At 38.5% G+C, this 21,606-nt stretch overlaps 2 protein-coding genes across 2 annotated transcripts; one reads left to right on the top strand and one right to left on the bottom strand.

Annotated features, from left to right (window-relative positions):
* The first annotated feature begins 394 nt into the window (after positions 1-394).
* On the top strand, positions 395-19,758 carry LOC131150425 (nucleoid-associated protein At4g30620, chloroplastic-like). Its single transcript, XM_058101130.1, has 7 exons — positions 395-737; positions 2,010-2,161; positions 13,483-13,583; positions 13,682-13,721; positions 14,427-14,498; positions 19,386-19,442; positions 19,523-19,758. Exons 1-7 carry the CDS (start codon positions 647-649, stop codon positions 19,601-19,603), a joined length of 594 nt encoding a protein of 197 aa, XP_057957113.1. The 5' UTR covers positions 395-646; the 3' UTR covers positions 19,604-19,758.
* Positions 19,759-19,877: 119 nt separating this feature from the next.
* Positions 19,878-20,810, bottom strand: LOC131150426 (early nodulin-like protein 13). The gene is made up of 2 exons (XM_058101131.1): positions 20,519-20,810; positions 19,878-20,428 (listed from the first exon to the last, which is right to left on the bottom strand). The coding sequence occupies exons 1-2, from the start codon at positions 20,703-20,705 to the stop codon at positions 20,082-20,084; spliced, it is 534 nt and encodes a 177-aa protein (XP_057957114.1). The 5' UTR covers positions 20,706-20,810; the 3' UTR covers positions 19,878-20,081.
* Between the last annotated feature and the right edge of the window lie 796 nt (positions 20,811-21,606).

The raw sequence follows: 21,606 nt of genomic DNA, 5'->3' as shown, positions 1-21,606 counted from the left end.
AAAATAAATAAATTATATTTTTAAATGACTTCTTAATGGGTACTCGTATACGATCCGTTTATTAAACATACGAGTTTTTGTTTATGTTTGTCACTTGTTAGTAAACGGATCAATTTAAACTCGAATCCGTTTAACCCTTATCCGTTTACAACCTGTCTTGCCATCTCAAGATTTGATAAATTTCAAGTCAGATTTGTGAAAATTTTGAGATCTCAATTAAGATTTATTATATTTTTAAAAAGTCAAGAGAAATCATTATCTTTTTTTTTTCTTACCAAAATTCAAAAAAGGTTAACATCATGTGTTAATGTCATTTCCTTTAAGCTATTTTGTATTTATGTATTTATTTTATTTCAACTTCACTACTAAAAGAAAAAAAGTAAAAATAGGAAGCGGGAGGTCAGAGGGAAGGCGCGAGGGTCACGTGCTTGGTGTTCTCATCCTAGTTTAGGAAATATTTTATTTGTTCTCGTTTTTATGTCACCACCGAGAGTGAGCAAATGATTCTGTCAGACCAGTCGTGCAGTTCAATTTACCCAAACCTCTCTCCTTCTCCTCCTTTTCACTCGCAGAGAGAGAGAGAGAGAGAGAGAGAGAGAGCTCTCTGCCTATCTAAGAAGCTACGTGCGAGACTCCAATCCCAAAAATGGCGTCCACAAGTTCTCTAATCCCTATTCTTTCCTGCACTCTGCCCCTCAATCCCCACCAATTTCCCGCATCCTCTTCAATCTCCTTCTGTAAGCTCTCTCTCTCTCTCATGGATGGATGGATGGATGGATTTTTGCATGTTATTTTGTTTATCCAATAGAGTTTTTCTTTCACCATTTGGTTCGAACTTTCAGACATTGTTTGCTTTGTGTTGTTGTGTTTTAAAATTGGGTCTCAACTAGAGGAAGCATGTGCATCTGGAATAGGGGGTTCTGCTGGAATTAATTGAAATTTTGCGTGGAAGTAATTCTGAGCTAATGTTCTTTTTGCTTAGGAGAGTACTTCTGAAATTAATAACCGAATTTGCTTTGTGCATCTGGAATAGGGGGTTCTGCTGGAATTAATAGAAATTTTGCGCCGAAGTAATTCTGAGCTAATGTTCTGGTTGCTTAGGAGAGTACTTCTGAAATTAATAACTGAGTTTGCTTATATTGGTTTCCATATGTTAACCATATAGGCCATGTTTGGTACATGGAATGTACCTCATTTCCCAGGAATGGGACTCGCATATGGGATGCCTGTGCTTGGTTCATTGTAGCATCCTAAACACCTGATAATGTTGGATACCCAGGAATCTGAGATGTTATCCTTAGGCTGAAATTATTATTATTTTTTTCAAATTTAATCCTGTATTGCACCACGAGATGATTAATTTGCTGTTATGCATGTCGCACCAGATCCATGAGAGCTCCATCTTTTGTGTACCCAACACTGGTATTCAAAATTCACAGGATTTGACTCATAGGCATCACATCCCTAGGAAAGTGATGCCATGGGGGCATACCTTCCTTCCTGAACCAAACATGCTCATGTTTTGTCTATTTATCTTCTTTATAGGGGTTTGTTAATTTCTTTTGGATTTAGGGTTCATCTACTTGACTCCTCTCCCCCCCCCCCCCCCCCCCACCGATATAACAAAAGAGAAGCCAAATGGATGAGACCATTTGAGGAAGTCAAACCAACCTGGTTTCAAAACCCATGAAAATCTTGTTTTGAGTGAAAAATCAATTAAGAGATATTGTTCAGTTCACTTATTCTCTGGGATTAATACTGCAACTTGTTTTTTATTTTTTAACATTATTTAAATGAGAAATGGTATCTATTGCTGTTATTGTTGTTCATCAGTCCAACCAAGTTCATATAATATGCTTCTTCCATGTGTTTCCAAACTTTATGAGATAATATGATTAAATGCTTTTTTTGAGGAAAAATTTATGATAATTATTGTTTTATTTTTTTGCAAAGAAGTTTTGCCTGATCTCAGACTATTATATGAACTTAGTTTCTTGTGCTACTTACAGGTAAGTTAAGCCCATATGCAAATCCAGTTTATCCTCCAGTTTTATCGTGGTCTAGCAGTAAGGTTGAGAAGACTCGAAGATCTCTTTGTGTTAATGGTTTGTTTGGAGGGAAAAAAGACAATAATGAAAAAAGTGACAATACGACCCAAAAGGTTCGACTAATTATCTCTCCTAATTGAATTATATTAGTTAAATATTGTGTTGGATATTGACTTGACTTTTGTTGAGGCCATCTTGTTTTTCATATTAAAACCACCATGTTGTCCTTATATGTCATGGGCATCATTTGTTAATAAGTGAAGAAATAGTTGCTTCTACTACTTCAAGTCAATTATGAAAATTTTGTTCTCTTGATGTATTTCACAATTCAATTTTACAAAGAGCTTTATATGCCTTGCACAAAACTCATGTTTTTTTCCCTTGGTAAGGTAAATTTTGTTTGAAAGACAAAAGGAAAATACTGTAAAACTGACAAGGCACCTCACATATAGTGTAGATGCAAAGTCAGACTAGGATAGGTGAGTCTAGATGATGTGATGCTACTGTTTAAAACACCAATGTTACAAAGAAAGAATTAGGAAAACCTTAGGAGCTCAAGTGTCAGGTGGCATGTGGAGGGATGTTGGTTAATGTGAGCATGATATCCTTACAAATGGTGTCCTTGGGAATACAGTTGGAAGGGTGATATCGAGGGTTTAAGGTTTCTATGGGTAGAAGCTTTGGGTGTCGAAAGTCTCAAGTGAAAATTATGGGAAAGCTTCCACATGAGATAAGGAACGGAGGTATTTATAGTGTTGAGCATGACTTCATCCTATGATAGGAGGTGATGCAGGGTTTTGACTAATGATAGAAGAGTTCTTCATAATCCACTGGTGTCATCTGGCTAATTTGGAAAAGATTAGAGAAAGGACAAGATAGGACAATTGTTGCTGATGATAGATGACAATTGACAAATTGTTGAGCCTGCTAAGAAAAAGTTAAGGGGCCGAGCCTTCTTTAACGGACTCCAATTCAGGCTCCCCAATCAAAACCTCACTATGTCATCCAAAACCCATGATTAATTAGGAATCCTGAAACGTCTCCCACAACTGGTCCTATGCTTAGTGGGCCCCAATCCTTGCAATGTTATCCAAAAGATTGGCTACAATAGTGGAGGATATAATTTCTCTTAGTCAAATCGCTTTTATAGGTAAGAGTTTTGACAGGTGATAGGCAGATTCTAGATGCAGCCTTGATAGCAAATGAGGTGTTGGAAGATGTAGTTTGAAGAAAACAGAGGTCCAGTGTTGAAATTGGACTCTTAGAAAGCTTATGATTGAGTGAGCTGGATTTTCTTGGAAAAGGTAATGGATAGAAAAAGTTTTGATTTGAGGTGGGGGAAATGGATTTGGGGGTATTTTTATTCTGTGGTTTTTTCAATCTTGGTAAATAGTGAGGCTAACTCTTGGTTTCATGTGTCTAGGGGTCTTAGACAAGGAGATCCCCTTTCTCCTTATTTCTTTTACTATTGTGGTTGATGCTGTAAGTAGGATGATTGATACAGGAGTTGATACAGGTATGGTGGACGGTTAGGCTAAGAGGATTTTATCATATTACATCTTGGATTCACAAATGATAGAGTCCTTTTTTCTTTCAAGGAATTTGGGTTGCTTCTTTAATATGACGAACATCTTGCAGGTGTTTACGAAAGTTCCGGGGTTGAAAATTAACTTTTCTAACAGGGCATGGTGGATATAGGTATTAAAATATAGATCCTTTTTCGGAGGCTGTGTGGTTATGAGTGGGCCTACCACATACTTGGGTGCCCCCTTAGGAGGTAACCCATTGTGGACACATTTTGGGACCCAATTTTTGAGAGTATGGCTAGGAGATTGGATGGATGGACAGGAGCGTTATTCATTTTGGGGTGTTGCATTACTTGTATCAACGGTTGTCTATTCTCCATCCCGTTGTAGTATCTTTCCCTCTTTAGAATCCTGTGAGAGTAGGGCAGAGGCTTGAGAAGCTGAGGAGGAATTTGTTGTAGTCAAGTGGTGGTGAGCAGGGTAGAGACCATCTTGTAGGTTGGGAGACTGAGTAGATCTAAAACAGAGGAAGGATTGGGTCCGGGTATTTGGTGTTCAAAAGCATCTCTTCCACAGGGAAATGGTTATGGATTTTTCCTTTAGAACCTAAGTCTCTTTAGCATAAGATAATTTGCAGTTGCTACAAAAATGGGTGGGATGCCAAAGTAGGAGTTAATATTACTTCTTAAAGTCTTTGATAGTTTATTTCTCAGATGTATCATTTTTTTCCCTTATGTCCATTTGATAAAGTGGGTAATGCGAAAGGAATTCATTTTCGGAAGGACCTTTGGGTGGGGGAGGTGCCTTTGGTTCTTGCATATGCTCAGCTCATTTGGATAGTAGATCTTCATGATACCCCAATTTCTGCCTTTTTTCCGTGTGCAAGAGGATGGGTGTTCTTGGGATTTCCATTTTGGAAGAAATCTTACGGAGAGAGATTAATGAGTTGGTCCTCTTGACCGATTTGCTCAATTCTTTTCACGTTCATCAGGGGACTAATATAAGGGTATGGAGGTTAAATCCTTTTCACTTGCAAGCCCTTTTTTCCCCCCTTATTTGGCTCATGACTCTATTTCGGCTCCTTTTGCCTTGTACTCTTTGATTTGGAAAGCTAAAATTCCCTAAAAAAATAAAATCTTTTATTTGGACCTAATACTTGAGAAAATCAACATCAATGACTTGCTTCAAAAAAGAAGACCTACTAAGGTCCTGTCACCTGATGTTTGTGTCTTTTGTTTGGGGAGCAGGGAGACTTGCTCAGATTTGTTTCTTCACTGCCCCTTCACTTTGGCTGTTTGGAATAAATTTTTTGGTGTCTAAAAACTAGGTTTGCCCATACATGTTGAAGGATTTTTATACTAAATGTTTTGAAGGTTTGGCGAGGGAAAGGATAGGAAAGCTTTGTCACAGTGCACTGTTATGGCTATTATATGGTGTGTTTGGTTGGAGAGAAACGCTAGAGTCTTACTAACAATTTGCATTGGTGTAGAGTGATTTATCTTGCATTTTTTTCGGTTACCAGGAAGTGTTTTCTTTCGTCATGTTTCTCTTGAAGACTAACAGCAGCATTGGTCGGCTCTGCTTCATTGAGTTATTTTTTGTTTATCTGAGATGTTGTAGCTGGTTTTCTTTTGTAGGAGGATTTCTAGTTCTCCTTGTTTCATTTTCCTTTTTTGTTGCATATTATTTTTTCTTCGAACACAATTCTTTGTTTGTGAAAAAAAAAAAAATTCCTTGTAGTGTTGCACAGATGTTTGATTTTTTGTCTGAATGGTTAAATGATGGGAATTAATAAAACTAACTGGCTATATCACAAAGATGGCATAATGAATTTGTAATTGACAATGCATCAGCAATGCCCCTTGCAATGATTATCAGATAAAGTTGGGATGGTTAGTAAGCAATTAATATTAAATCATTGCAAGTACAATCGAGATTAGTTTATAATTAATGTAAAACAGAAAGCTAGGTCAACGCTCGACAGTATTTGAGAACGAATTGGGATTGGATCTGTTTGCCAAGGTCTTTAACACATTCCAAGTTTTTGCTCGACCTGTTTTGTCATGCTGCTAAACACAATGTTCATGGTGATGACCTCTGTTATGGACTATTATTTGACCCCAACATAAGTTATATTCTTTCAACAAGGGTTAATGCCTTAGTGTTGTTAGAGTTATATATGTGAGTATATCTAGGACTAAATCCCCTCCATACATTCTTCTGAGGCACCACTAGATTCTAATGAACCCAGAACTTTAATTTGTGAAACGCTTCCCTCCTCTGCGTTAATAGTATAAAAATGGGTAGAAAAATGCAAGATTGAGCATTCGAGCTATTTCCTCACAATGTTGTACGATTTGTTTTCTTCCATATGTTTGCAATACAATGCTCATTTTGAGATTCCCATAACAATTTGCTTGATCTCCACAAGAGTAACTTAGCTTTAGGCATTTTCAGTCTCCACAATCGAGTAGCATTACCAAATTTTCCCAAGACATTACGACTAACTAATGCCATATGGTGAATGCTTTGAGACAATGAGACCATGACTCAAATATTGAGTCATATTTTAGTCAAACATCTCAAACTGTTAGTTTTTTGAGTGGACCAAAAATATAGCACTCACCCTTTTTTTTGGAAGTTTGGTACTCGAACCATGAATTGGAACTTGTTTAGATTTGCATAAAATGCCATGCAGAATTATATTGAAGTTCATCCAAACTCTACAAATCCAATCCAAGGCTTGAAATCCATGCACTCCCAAACACAACCTTAAAATATTGGGATCCCAAAACTATTAATATTCTAATTGAACTTATACAATTGTCATTATCAAGTACAGCTAGGGTAAATTGATTAGTGTGAATGCCAACTTAAAATTAATTAACACATACGCAAGCTAAATTGACATTAATTTATAATTAAGATAAAACAGAGCGTTATCTGCAATATTTAAGAACGAATTGGATTTGATTGTGTTTGTTTATATCTCGAACCCTTTCCAATTTTTTGCTAGGCCTTTGTCAAGATGCAGCTAGACATGCTATTCAGAGTGATGGCTTTTGCTATGATAGACTCCTCTTTGTTGATGTTTGGGCAACTTGTACTTCTTCAACAAGGGCTAATGCCTTAAATTTTGTTCACTTTGCGGGATGCCTATTGCTAGGAACAAAGTAGTTATAATAGAAAATTTTGATAGTTTGTATTAAAAAAATGTTATTTTCATAAACAAATGACAGTATAAAACTTTTGATGAATCCATAATAAAGAATAGACATGGAATAAAACTATGCCTAAGTTTCACCATGGGAATGTCTATTCCTCTCACATTCCATGTTGGATGGAATAATAAGGAATAAATAGAAATAACTATTAACTCTATTCTTAAAATTTTCATTGTATTTCAATTTATTCCTATGAATAGCTATTCTTCAAACGAAACGTAATCTTAGTTGTTGTTGGAGATTTAGAGTCACATATGTGAGTAGATCTATGACAAACTTGCCAACATTGCACTCTTGCTAGACACCACTAATTAGTAATTTCTAGCGAACCTAGAACTTTAATTTAGCAGAGGCTTCCCTCTTCTTGATTTCAACATCGAGCTTTTCCTTGCAATGTTGTACAATTTATTTTCTTCTACTTCTTTAAAATACAGAACGCAGTTTGGGATTACTAAAATAATTTACTTGGTGTCTACTAGAGTGGAGAACTCCTCATTAGGCATCTCCTGTCTCTATAATCCAGTAGCATTACCAAATTTCCCCTAGAAACATGGAGACTAAACAATTCCATATGGTGAATGCTTTGAAGCCATGACTCAATATACTGGAAAATTTAGTCACACACCTCAAATGCTAGTTTTTTGGATGGATGGATGAAAATGATAACACTAAGGAAAATTTGGATTCCAAAACTGTGAAGTAATATTCTTTTTAACTTTTGGCAAGTTAATATTCTAGTTGACCTTAGGCAACTGTTCATTGATCAAGGGTATCTAGGGTAGTGGATTAGTGAATGCCAACTTAAATTTTAAAACTGGGAAGAAACTTGTGTTGCAAGTGTTAAAATCTTCATTTGACCTAAAAGCTTAAGTTGTGCACTTTATATGCCAAAATATATATCAAGCCTTACACTTTCGCTCAGATGTGGTCTTCATCCTCTTATATAAGCGTGCATGTGAAATGATAAAATAGACAATTGAGGGATGGACTTCCTGGCAACCATGCTCAAATGCCATGTGGATTTTTTTGCAAGTCCATAGATAATGGGCCACATGCGTGAGGTTCAACCCAAAAAGCTCTAGCCATTTGATGAAGTATCAAACTTGTATAGAAACTCACTATAAGTCCCTCATATAATTGATGTGGGATTCAACGACATACTCCTCCCATTTCCAAGCCTCAAGCAAATGACATAGATGGGCTTGGCATGTGGATGCCATAACCTTACTATAATACAATTGAATTCTTTAGCTATTTTAAGTTTCAGTTGCCTCGTCCTAGTAGTGAGTTGGAAACAATGCGGATGCCCATATACTAACATAGGTTAAATCCTCAGATTCCTTTTCAGAACTCATATTGATTTGTCACTATCAAATGGATTATGATGACCCCATCATTTTTGTATTCATTTATGAATCTACTAGAGTGGGTGCTCTTCTAGGACATATTTTATGACTTTTCATTCTCTTGTCTAGCAAGGAATATTTTTTAGCTCCATTAATTAAAAAAATGAGAGAGTTCAACTATTATTTGGTTTACAAGATGAAGTTTGATATTGAAAATGACTACTAGCTTAAAGATTCATTGAATTCTTTAATATAAATAAATCACATGTTGATAAACATTGTGGTGGCTTGGGTAGAAATGGAATAGTATTTTGGAGTGAAAAGGATGCAATAATTAAATGTAGGAGATGGGATTCCTTGTAGTTGAAAGCCTATATACTTGTAAGTCATTTTTTAGCATCTTCAATATTGTTTGCTTTTAAAAGCAATCATATTGACCTTGTCTTTGCTTAGTTTTTTGCATTCATGGAAGTAGATTTTTGTTTAAAAAAAATAAAATAAAATGCTTAGATATTTGGGGATATTTGAAACTAAAACATCAACTTCTTCTCGTGCAAGGTTTTAACAGTTGACTTCAATTAGTTCAGACATTTTAGTACTCAAGTTAGTGAAAAACTTCATGGAATCTACATTTAGTAACAGGTTTATTGTAATGAGGAGCATGGACAAGGTTTGATGGGTTGGTTATAGGTGATTGCACAATGATTTGCACTTCCCTTTTTCAAGCCGTACAATCATACATGCTATTTTTGAAATTAGATGGCATATCTATTCTTTAAATGTGCATATACCATATTGTCACGGTTCGACTATTTTCACACCCTTGTGAAGGGCCGTGCGGCGCTAGCTAAAGCACTCTTGCTTAACTAGCCAGCCTATCGTTTACCAACATTCATCCATGAAGTATTTTCATTAACATTCATTCAAATAGCAGCGGAAACAGTAATCAATTCATGAAAGTCGTGGCAAGCAAGTAGTAAACATTGAAGCAAACGTTATTCATTAACAACACCTCTGTTGACATGGTGTGTTTAGCGAGGGAGGCAAGTAGGCTATACATATTGACAATAGCTAGTGAGTGTTACAATGACTGATGAACACTCACCCTCCCCTAAAGAGGTTTTTATGTAATTATCATCTTGACACTAGGAAACATCAAAGTGACCGAGGAGTCGTACTGCCTTATTTGGCATACAAAGATACTACTAGCAGAAAATAACCCTACACTTGTATTTACATATGGAAACCCATCCCAAGCACATGAGATAAGCGGTCACAGGCAAGCATAATACCCTGAACAAGCTTAACTCGTGACATTCTCCCCTACTTTTGCGGTCGACGTCCCCGTAGACTTTGGCGGTAGGTACACTTGAACTTTGTCCACGAATGGTTGCATATCTTCCGCAGAAATCCAGCTGATTTCTTTGTCATCAAGGCATTTCCACTTCACTAGGAACTTCTGCCGCTTCTTCCTGGAGGATATGAGCTTTCTATCTGCAAGGATCTCTTCAACTTCATGTCTGTTAGGTTGCACTATCTTCAACTCTGCTCTATTGAACTGACTTCTGCTCAGGTCATTGGTGTTGGCGTTGAACGACTTGAGATAGCTAACATGAAACTGCGGTCTTCTCCCTTGATCTGCCCACTTCTTCATCTGCTTAGAAGCTTTCTCCAGATTAGCTTGGGCAAACTCTGCATTCTGTTTCCATTCTCTGGTGAAGATGTACACCTTGGGACTCTTTCGTCTGTACGGCTCGCCCACTGTGTGAGGTAACAGCGGCAGCTGGCCTGTAACAAGCTCAAGAGGGCTTTTGTTGGTTGTTGAGCGCCTTTGGGCGTTGCCACAGAACGGAGCCACATCAAGTAGTTGCTCGCCATTCTTCTGGTTGTCGTTGACACAATGGCACAAGTACTCCTCTAGTAGCTCTCTGAATCTCTTCATCTGTCCGTCTGTCTATCGGTGATAACTCGAAGAGATGCCAAGATGTGACCTGAATATCCTGAAAAATCCTGTCAAGAAGTTATTAGTGAACATTAAATCTCGGTCACAAATAATAACTTGGGGAACACCCCAATGTTTCACAATAGTCACAAGGAACAATTGTGTCATCTCCTTTGCCGAACAGTACTTTGGTGCGGCCATGAAAGTACCATACTTCTTCCGCTCCTCCTTGTCTTGTTGGCAAGTGAGACAAGTTTTGGTATAATCAACCACAACATGCCGTGTGTGCGGCCAATAATACCTCCTCAGTAGTCCCGTCATTGGAGTCATTCTCCGCGAATACCCCTCAACGAACTTCTTGCAGTATTTAGTAAGGCCAAGAAAGGAACGCAACTCCTTCACTGTCGTGGGGATCTTCCGTTCTTGAATCATCCTTACCTTTTCCATACCCCTCCGGATACGACCTTGTTCAACCACATGACCAAGGAATTTGTTGCTCCTCTGAGCGAAAGAGACCTTCCCTTTCTTCACATACAGACTATTTCCCCTCAGCCCGTCAAACACCTTTTGTTGTTGCTCCTCATGTTTCCTATGAAACAACACCGATGCTCCCAATGGTGTTTTGGAAGGGCGAACACCTCCCGCTTCCAATTCATCAAGCTGTTTCCCCAACTCTACTATCTCGCGAGGCGCAATCTGACATGGCCCTTTAGCAGGTGGTTTCACTCCTGATAACAACTTGATCTCATGCTCCACAGTCTATCGTGAAGGCAAATTGTGAGGCGGCTTATCCGGCAACACCTCCTTGTACTCATCCAACACTGCTTGGATGGTCGTAGGCTCCAACTCTTGTCTACTACTTTGTCTACTATCACTATGGTTAGACGTGTCTGCTCACCCTGACCCAATCCTTCATTGAGTTGTATGGCTGAAAGAGACTTCCCGTCGTCTCCTTTCATTGCAATGACTTGCCCCATGCACGAGTGATCTCCCATCAAACATAGGGAACCAGCCGAAGGCATCAACACTGCCCCCACCCCCCTTAGGAACTCCATTCCTAGAATGACTGGAAAGTCATCCAATGGCACGGCTGTGAAATTCGCATGACCTTCCCACTGTTTAAGCTTTACAGCCACTTGTTTGGCTACTCCCAGAGTAGGCTGGGCTACAGAGTTAACTGCTTTCATGCGTCCTGTATCCTTCTCTAAGGATAAGTTGAGTCTCCATGCTTCCAATTGCGAAACAAAATTATGAGTAGCCCCCGTATCCACCATAGTGCGGATACTCTTCCCATTGATCCTCAAGTCCAAAAACATTAACCCTTTTACTCGTGTAACTTTCGGTGTTTTTGCTTGCTTTTCCAATGTGCTCACCAGCCGCACTGAACCCACCCTTGGGGCATGATCCTCTTCCTCCTCGCTTTCCACCCCTTTTCCTGAAGTAGAAGCTTGTAAGGCATTGAGTACTCCCTTGTGTTGACACTCACTCACTTTGTGAGATCCACCACACAAGTAGCACGAAATTTTACTCTTCCCCTTTCCATTGGGTGTGTTGAACCCTTGAGATGAAGAAACTTCCTTTGAGGTTGATGATTTAGTGTCGGCTCCCCCACTCTTGGGTTTGCCTTTCTTGAAAGACTTTCCACTGTTTCCCTCTTTGCCAAACCGTTTGGACGAAGCGGTATCATCACCAGCGTAGTCAGTCAAGCGTTCTGCAGCCGCTTGTGCAGTTGACAAGTCTTGAACCCTTTGCCTATGAAGTTCAGTTCATGCCCATGGTTTCATCCCCTCTAGAAAATAGAACAACTTGTCCTTCTCCGACATATCCCGAATATCCAACATTAAAGCAGAAAATTGTTTCACATATTCCCTGATCGACCCCGTATGCTTGAGATATCTCAGTTTTCTCCTTGCATTATACTCAACATTTTCAGGAAAGAATTGGGCCTTGAGCTCTCTCTTCAAGTTTGCCCAACTATTGATTACACAGCTTCCATTTTCAATCTCTTGGTACTTGGTACGCCACCACAGTTTGGCATCACCACAGAACAGGCAAAGGTGAATATGTCGACATGTTTAGCCTACTTACCTCCCTCGCTAAACACACCATGTCAACGGAGGTGTTGTTAATGAATTACATTTGCTTCAATGTTTACTGCTTGCTTGCCACGGCTTTCATGAAATTGATTACTGTTTCCGCTGCTATTTGAATGAATGTTAATGAAAGTGCTTCGTGGATGAATGTTGGTAAACGATAGTCTGACTAGTTAAGCAAGAGTGCTTTAGCTAGCACCGCACGGCCCTTCACAAGGGTGTGAAAATAGTCGGACCGTAACATTTGGTATCAAAGCTAAGTCGGTGACACTTGGTGAGAACCCAAGGTTGAGTTGCTATGTGAATTTGATTACCTTCGTTGTTGGATTTGGAAAGCTTTGGTAAGTGACCATGGCACCAAATAATGTTGAGAGGATCAACGTGCTGGAAGCACAGGTTGAGACAACAACCAACACTATGGCCGCGGAGGTGGCCCAGATGAGAGAACTTGTTGATGAAGTGATGGGATCACAAAAACATCAAGCAGGTATGATAGGCGACATGTCAAAGGACTTTTGTGACACAGTTGAAACTTTGCAGTCGCGGATGGCTGATCTGGATGCAAAGGTGAATCTAATGGTCCTTACTTTGGGGAACTCCAACACTCTGGGAGTTAGCAAGACCAAGGTACCAGGACGTATGGGGGTGCCCGAGATGCCAAGGAGTTAGAAAACTTATTGTTTGATGTGGAGCAGTACTTTCGCGTTGTGAAGATGGCCACAGAACAGGCAAAGGTGAATACAGCGACCATGTACTTGGTTGTTTGATTGAGGAGTCATACTGCCTTATTTGGCGTACAAAGACACTAAGAGCAGAAAATAACCCTACACTAGTATTTACATGATGGAAACCCATCCCAAGCACACGAGATAAGCGGTCACAGGCAAGCATAATGCCCTGAACAAGCTTAGCTCGTGACACATATGATTGCACGGTGAATGCTGTCTTACACTCATAATGGCTTGACTTGGCTGGTCCATCATAAGTTCCAACTGCATGTGACACATTTACCCTGTTCAGTTGACTCCTAAATATTTCCAAGCATATTGATAATTAGAGGTTGGAAAATAATTACTGTCTAATAATCTGATTAGATTTTTTGTGGCTCATAATCTGAAGTTTATTTGCTTATTTTAGATTGATGATTTTTATATATCATTTTTTTTTTTCATAGTTAGGGAAGTGCATAATGCCTTACTTATTTGATGCCTGCCACTATCAACTTACGTGGGTCTTCTAGGACTTCTAAGTTAACATATCCACATCTTTGCAATGACTTTACTGTCATGCAACTTGAATACAGGCAGGAATATTAGGTAACATGCAAAATCTCTATGAAACTGTTAAGAAGGCCCAAATGGTAGTTCAAGTTGAGGCAGTACGTGTTCAGAAAGAACTTGCTTCGTATGTATCATTTATTGGAGCTGTTATTATTTGCATTTATGTTTCTTTTGCTAGTAGGATGGATGTCTTATCTTGATCTTTATTGTTTCCTTTCACAGAGCAGAATTCGAAGGTTACTGCGAAGGGGAGCTAATAAAGGTATGAGTTGCTCACTTTATTTTGATCTCAATTTATAAGATGACCTGTATGAGTGTGCAGGGAGTTTTAAGGATTTTGTTCTGCATTTTCTGGCTGACATTTAGAACATTTTAAAAAATTGAGAAATGACATCATTCACTATTGTTTGAGCTCCCTTTGGAACATCTTAAAAAATAAGCACTTTTTCAGAAAAAATAGTTTTTATAAGTACTTATGTCTATAAGTAGTGTTTGGTTTACACTTAAATAAGTACTTATTTGAAAAAAAAGTACTTTTTCAAACTATGTCTTTTTAGGAAAATAAGTATTTTATGATTTTTTTTTTGAAAAAAGTACTTGAAAAAGTACTTATAATAAGTAATCTCATACTACTTTTAGACAAGTACTTTTTTAGATAAACTTTTTCTAGACAAGTGCTTTTCTATAAGTGATTCCAAACGATCCAGAGTCGTCACTTATGTGATGGCTCTAACTTTTTATGATGGTTTCAATTTGTATTTTTCTATTGCTTTCACACTTTTTTTCCTTAAAAAAAATCCCATTGAATAAATAACAATGGACAAGTCCCCTATTAGATGCTCTATTTAATCATGCAAATGCCTGGTTTTGTGACTTTGCAAGCACCAGTCTCCTTACATCTATTTTTATTAGGCTTTAACTTTATTGTTATTCTTAAATCTCTTCACCATCTTTTTTAAATTTCTAGGCAACGCTTTCTGGTAACCAGCAACCTATGCGCATTGAGATAACTGAGGCTGCAATGGAACTGGGAGCTGAAGTATGTGGACATAATTTTTTTGTCAGCTTCCCTCTTTTTTGTCTTTTAAAGATACATATTTGTTTTAATGCACCTCATTTCTTTCTGTGCATTTTTTTAGAATTATTTTGCATGCTTAAAATGAAAATTTTCTTTCTTTTAGATGCCTAAATCAATCTTAACCTTTTGCATATCCATTTCAATTACCCAGATGTCACTTGATTGTCGTAAAAAAATAAAAAAATGACACCTGATTTACTTAACTAGAGAAACCATTGGGAGAGGCTATGCCAACCCTTTGAGTAACTTCTTGATGTAGGACAAGAATCAAGACCGTGGGAAGATCCTTTTTGGAGAATAATTCAGACGAATTAAGTCGAGGGATTGTTGGGTTTAGTTCGTAGTTAATGTGTGTTTAGTTCAGTTAGTGTAGGATTATGTTTACTTGGGGACTTGATTGTAATATTTGCATGTTTTAGGGTTATGTAATTTCATTTAGTTTTAGGGGTGAATGTGTAATTTCATGTATTAGAGGCTTTCTTATAATTAGTGTATGAAAGCCATGTAGAAGTTGGTTGTTGAATTTGAATTTGAAGTGAACATTCTCTTCCCCTCCCTTCATCTTAAATTTCTTGTAATATCTCCCCATGCCTGCAGAACCTTGATGCTGCCCCTTCATCATTTGGTATCAGACCTTAACAATGATCTCCATTCTTCCATTTCAATTCCCCCATCTTCCCTTTCACTCTTCTTCTTCTTCCCCTTTTCTCATTTTTCATCCTCCCTCTCTCTGTTTCTGCCTCTGATTTCTGTTCTCTCTCTCTTCTATACCCTGTTCCATTCTCAGTGCTGTTCTGCAAATCTCTTTCCTTCTTGCTTCTTCTTCTTCTTCTTCTTCTTCTTCTTCTTCAATTCTGTTTCTATCTCTTCTCTATTCTGTCTGTATCTAATTCTCTTTATTTCTCACCCAGATCGTTGATACCGCCCCTGCATCATTTGGTATCAGAGCTTAACCAGATCTCCATTCTTCCATTTTGATTCCCCCATCTTCCCCTTTCACTCTTCTTGTTCACCTCTTCTCTTTTTTCATTCTCACTCTCTTTGTTTCTGCCTCTGATTTCTGTTCTTTCTCTCTTCTGTACTCTGTTCTTCATTCTATCATTCTCCTTCAAATCTCTTTCTATCTCCTCGATTCTGTCTGTATCGAATTTTCTTTATTTCCCATTCCGTTCTCCTCAATTTTGTTCTCCTGTATTTCTATGCCCTGTCTTCTCTGTTCTGTTCCTATTCCTGATTCTGATTTTCTTATTCTCTTTTCTGAAATTTCAGTGGGGGACAAAGAAGGAAAAAAAACTGAGAAACAAGTTCTGAACTTTTTTTTCAAAAATTCCTGTAATGTCCCAATTCTTCGAACACACTATCCAGAGACCATCCTGCAACACCATCCATCCCATTGAAAACAAAAACCCCTGAAACCTTTCCCCTCGAACCTTCATCACCATCTGACCAGCTGTGTGGCCCCATGTTCTGGGGATAAACTCCCCAGCCACTGGCCTTGCAAAATCCCAGGCTTCCTGTGCTTTTTTCATCACATCGCTCTACCAATCAACCAGCACAAAAAATCAGCTGCAGTTACACAACTTGAAGACACTATGAGCAAGGAAATGCGCGTGTTTGAAGAGATTCAAAGTCTCTCTAACATTCCTATTGTTATGTCTGTCGTCCCCAGTATGTTCATTAATGCTAATTCTCAACCCAAGCCTATGGTGCTGCCAATAGAACATGGTTTCTTGTATCAATCTAGCGCCGGCTTTTGAAGAGTCCTAGAAGCAAGATCATGGGAAGATCCTTTTTGGAGAATAATTCAGAAGGATATGTGTACTTGGGGGCTTGATTGTAATATTCTTTTATTTTAGGTATATGTTTGTGATTTCGTCTAGTTTTAGGGGTAAATGTGTAATTTCATGTATTAGAGGCTTTCTTATAAACAGTGTATGAAAGCCATGTAGAAGTTGGTTGATGAATTTGAATTGGACTGATAGTGTTATTCCCTCTTGTATCACCTCTCCTCTCCTCTCCTCTCCCTCTTTCTTCCTCTCTTCAATTTCTGCTAATCTCTCCCATGGCTGCTAATCCTTGATGTTGCCCTTGCATCATTATTTGATGTAGGACAAGATGCAAGACCATGGGAAGATCCTTTTTGGAGAATAATTCAGTAGAATTGAATCAAGGGATTGTTGCGTTTAATTATTAGTTAATTGTGTGTTTAGTTTAATTAGAATATAATTATCCGTGCTTGGGGGCTTGATTGTAATATTTGTACTTTTAGGGGTATGTTTGTAATTTCGTCCAGTTCTAGGGGCAAATTTGTAATTTCATGTATTAGAGACTTTCTTATAAATAGCATGCGAAATCCATGTAGAAGTTGGTTGTTGAATTTGAATTTGAAGTGAACATGTGATTCTCCCTTGTATTTCTTCTATCCTCTCCTTCCCTTCTTTCCTCTCTTCAATTTCTTCTAATTTCTCCACATGGCTGCAGACCCTTGATGCTGACCCTGTATCACTCAGTGACGATGAAACCATATTTACTCAAAAGAGTTTTAATAAATTATGTGTGTTCAGGAGATCTGTAGAATGAGTAGTACCAGGTATATGATTCAGTAATACAGAGAAGTAAACAGAATTCATGATAAAGAGACAAAGAAATGCCAACCTGGATCGGGATTATTGTAACTTCATTTCTGAAGCTGGTTGACAAACTAATCACATATGAACAAAAGATCTATGCAGGTAGAAGTACTTGCCCAAACGAGTGTTAGGTTCTTCACCACAAAAGGAAAGTTGAGCCTTGAGGAGGGAGAAAAAGTCTCTTGATAGTCCCTCTTCCATCTGAAAGTTTTGATAGTGATGGTCCAGATTCACCATGATGGTAGAATGTGGACAGTGTTACATAGGAGATTTATCCCAATTGATCATTGGTATGGTAGATGCTCATTGATGCAACACTTGGAATCATCCATGTCCAAATCCTAATGATTCTGTTATTGTGGTTGTTGAATGGCTTATGGTGGTGTCTAATTCATGAAAATTGTCTCTTTCTTTTTCAATGGGAATCGTCTTGACTTGTCTCAGAATAACTTGAAGGAGAAATATCATTTTCCATGTATTGTATGCGGGGAAAATATGGCTCTTATGCTAGGGATGTGCAATTGGTCGGTTCAGACAGGTTGGGGGAAAAAATGGAGGGTCAAATTTTTTTGGTTTTGTGAGATTGAGAACTGAACTGAACCAATTAGCTTTGGAAGCTGACTGCTGCACTGGCCAAACAATTCTGTTCAGCTGCGCCGCAAACGGAACCGACTGATATTGCTCTGCTGCCTCTGCATGCTGCGAGTGCCATATTGTTCTGGCAGCCCTTCAATGCCGCACATCTTCAACCTGCAAGCCTGTAATGCTGCATGCAGAATGTTGGGTGAAGTGTCTGAGTGTTGGATGCAAGACCAACACCAAGGAAGGCAGTAGGGGACTGAGGAAGGACCAAAGGAGCAGAAGATCTCCATGCCAAGGGGCTGAGGAGTGAGGAGCTGTTGCATTTTGGGCATTGATTCGTTGATTTTGAGGATTGAAGGAGGAAGGACGGTGCAGAGGCAAGTAGGTATCCTAAGTGATGCCGAGGAAGGGCAGGACACAGAAAGCGAGCAAATATAATATAATTTGTTCACCTGTAAGCTAACCCAAACTCTGAGCTTGACCTGGGCCTGGGCATCTGGAGCCTGGCCCTGGGGTATATTTCCAGGTTCTTTTGCAAAAGAAAGTCTGATTTTTGATCGGATTGGGTTTTTGACTGGCAATGAAAACCAAAATCCATATGATTCGGTACCTAAAAATGAGCCAAACCAATCCGTTCCATTCCAGGTTCAGAAGCAAACTGATTAGACACTGTTATTTTAGTTTGGTTGGTTCAAACTAACTTCTGCATTAGCCCTATCTTAGGAATATTCAACTGCAACTGCAGTGCTTGCCAAATTTAAAAGATTGAAGTTGCATTAGAATATTTTTTTTTCAATAAAAAAATAAAAGTGTGCGGTGTTTGATTCACTAGTTTCCCTATTGGTACATTCTTATAACCGTAATCTTAACCATAACCATAACCATAATCTTTAGTTTGGTTGGTTTAAACCAATTTCTGCATTAGCCCTATCTTAGGAATATTCAACTGCAACTGCAGTGCTTGCCAAATTTAAAAGATTGAAGTTGCATTAGAATTTTTTTTTTCAATAAAAAAATAAAAGTGTGTGGTGTTTGATTCACTAGTTTCCCTGTTGGTACATTCTTATAACCATAATCTTAATGATCCAAACAAATCCCAAACTTTGTTTAATTTATTGTTGCAATTATTCCTAAATTTCTTTTATTAATGCTTGCCAATATATCAAAGACTTCCCGTCAGTCCTGTGACTTGGTTAATTTGTGGTAGAAGAGGATTTTGTGGCTTTCTTTGTCCTTACCCACACAGCTCCAAAAAGCAAATGTAAGGAGCATAGAAAATTAAGGCTTTCAATTCTTTTGCCCACTACAACTTGAATCAGCAACTAAAAAGGTTACACGTGGTCCATTGCGCAACAATGGATCCAGACAACTGAAATTTTGCTGATGCTTGGAATTCGTTTTTGTTCAATCAATTCTTGCGTCTTGCAGTGAGTTTTCCTTGCTTTTTAGAAATGTAGCCAAGGATCTTCATGAAATGATGACTTGTTTTTTGTAAGCCTGACATGAAATGATGACATGTTTTTTGTAAGCCTGTAAGAAGAAACTTGTGTTTTAGTTATTTGTTCTTCTTGTCACGTGGACTCGAAACATATCCAAGAGATTCAAACGTCTAATGTTCTACATTTTTACCATGCAGAAACTCTCTCTTTTGGTAACTGACGCTTACCAGGATGCACACCAGAAGAGCGTCCAGGTGAAGAATCGTAACCACCTTTTCCCCTAACCATCTCGATGTTTGTGTTCTCTCTTAAAAATGTGTTATAATGTTGGCAGGCTATGAAGGAGAGGATGAACAATCTTGCCCAAAGCTTAGGAATGCCTCCCCCACAGGGCCTTAACGAGGAATCAAAGTGACGCGTGGGAAATTTGTACAAAATCTTTTTGGAAAAAACTATCATTTCGCAAATTTACCCATAAAATTTCCTGTATTTTGAGTTCAGATTTTCTTTTTCTTTCTTTTAATGTCACAAATATTCATGTTTATGGCAGAACATCACGTATTCTAAAAACCCTTTGTCTTTCATCTTTTATGCAAGTTGGGCCGGGAAAGCATTTTGTTAGATAAGATGATATAAAGAAAGAAATAAAAAATATTAACTAAAAAAAGTTGAGAGAAGGAAAGACCAGCTTAATGAATGAAGAAATGTATTTACTGTAAGCCATTAACATCCAACATATAAACCCCAAAACATAACACTCCCTCCCTAGAAGGAAAATCCAGATTTCCCCCATTTGCTCAAATATCCCATAAAAACATCAACATAATCAAATGAAAAAATCAAACCCCAAAAGAAAACCCAGAGCCAAGCCAAAAACCCCCTTAAAGCCCACATCAAAGAAAGCCCCAAGCCAAAATCCCCATTAAAGCCACCACCACACCACTGCGGAAGCTTGCAGCTCCGCTGGTGGGTGCGACTGCTGGGGCTTGAGGCTCTGCCAGTGGAGAAGCTGCGGGAGAAAGGCCAGTGTAACTCCCGTGTCTTTCCGACATTACCACCACAATCAGCTTCTGGCCATTCTTGCAGAGCTGTTGGGTTGCACCGATGAAGAAGTAGGGTCCTGAATGGTCGAGCTTCACTGTGGTGTTGCCATCCTTGTAGTCTGCAATCGGGCTGGAAGTGTTGCAGCCGATGTAATCCTTGTGGCTTACTTGCACAACTGAATCATTTTTGCTCCACTCTGCAAGAGAAAACAAAGATCAAAACGAGTCAGAGAGGGAAAGATAGAAAGAAATGTCCAGATTGAGGACGAGGGTGTCAGTTGAATTACCCAGAGTGTCACCGATGTGAAAGCGATTAGTTTCAGCCCACTTGTTGAGAGATTGTGACTGGGTCTCGGAGATCTGCGTCCAAGCTCTTGGATTGCCTCCCACCACGAAATTTCTAGCTTCCGATAAGCTGAGGAGGTGAAGGAGCACTAGAGAAGATGAAAGAATGCTAAATGCAGAAAAAGCCATTGAAGAAAACTTAACTGGTGCAAGCCCCTTGCAATCTACGGAGAGAGAGAGAGAGAGAGAGAGAGAGAGAGAGAGGCTGTGGTGAATGACTGAATACTGGTGGTTGATGGAACGGCTGATAAGAAGCCCCTGGTATTTATGGAGCAGGGGGGCTAGAAACTAGCCGTTAGGAGTGGTGCTGTGAAGGGTATTTTAGGAATTGAGGAAGCTGCTTATTGGGCCACTGGAATCCATCTGGCAGTAGGACCTGGTTTTGTCCGTTTAAAAACCGGCGTAATGGTTTTGAAGGTCCAACGGTCAAAAAGAATCATCATGAAAAGTAGTGAAATTTGATAGGATAAAAAATATAGGGACAACGCTAAAAGAGCAACGGCTCAGAAACATGGTCACGAGGTGGCCGCCGGCATAACCCTAGCCGTGGCGTGGCCCCTATGGGCATGTTCCCTTTCCCTTGCTCCATTTTTTTTTTTTTAAATTGTATTTGTAAACGTGACATTAGTTTTTATTATTATAAAACTATTTTATATTTATTGGGTAACACTGTATTATAGGATTTATTAAGTATATCAAAAGGTAGTTTTCTTCAAAATCAAGTGATAATAAATTGACGTTTAGTTTTGGAACACTTAAAACTATATTATATTTATTGGTTAATTCTATATTGAAGGATTCAATAAATATTAAACGAGATAATTTCTTTAATAAGGCAAAAGATAATAAATTGATGATTATTTTTCAAACATGTCCCATAACTTTATATTAAGGCTGTCCATTTAATACTAAAAATCTAAATTTAAAAGGTCCAATATTAATTATTTACCTCAAAATTCAATTCTTATAACCTAGAACAGAGTGGTAGGGACTATAATTTAGTTATGCACACATGTAAATGTTTCAATCA

Source organism: Malania oleifera, chromosome 3, assembly GCF_029873635.1.
Source record: "Malania oleifera isolate guangnan ecotype guangnan chromosome 3, ASM2987363v1, whole genome shotgun sequence".
NCBI classification, from domain to species: domain Eukaryota; kingdom Viridiplantae; phylum Streptophyta; class Magnoliopsida; order Santalales; family Ximeniaceae; genus Malania; species Malania oleifera.
Note: the sequence above shows the minus strand (reverse complement) of the source record. Positions and strands in the feature narration are given on the sequence as shown.

What these genes read in the sequence shown, in the direction of transcription:
- LOC131150425 (XM_058101130.1), top strand. Translation starts at nt 647, where the DNA reads ATGGCGTCCACAAGTTCTCTAATCCCTATTCTTTCCTGCACTCTGCCC. An exon ending in GTGACAATACGACCCAAAAG is followed by an intron (nt 2,162 to 13,482) that starts GTTCGACTAATT and finishes ACTTGAATACAG; the next exon opens with GCAGGAATATTAGGTAACAT. An exon ending in CAATGGAACTGGGAGCTGAA is followed by an intron (nt 14,499 to 19,385) that starts GTATGTGGACAT and finishes TTTACCATGCAG; the next exon opens with AAACTCTCTCTTTTGGTAAC.
- LOC131150426 (XM_058101131.1), bottom strand. Translation starts at nt 20,705, where the DNA reads ATGGCTTTTTCTGCATTTAGCATTCTTTCATCTTCTCTAGTGCTCCTT. An exon ending in TCACATCGGTGACACTCTGG is followed by an intron (nt 20,429 to 20,518) that starts GTAATTCAACTG and finishes TTTCTCTTGCAG; the next exon opens with AGTGGAGCAAAAATGATTCA.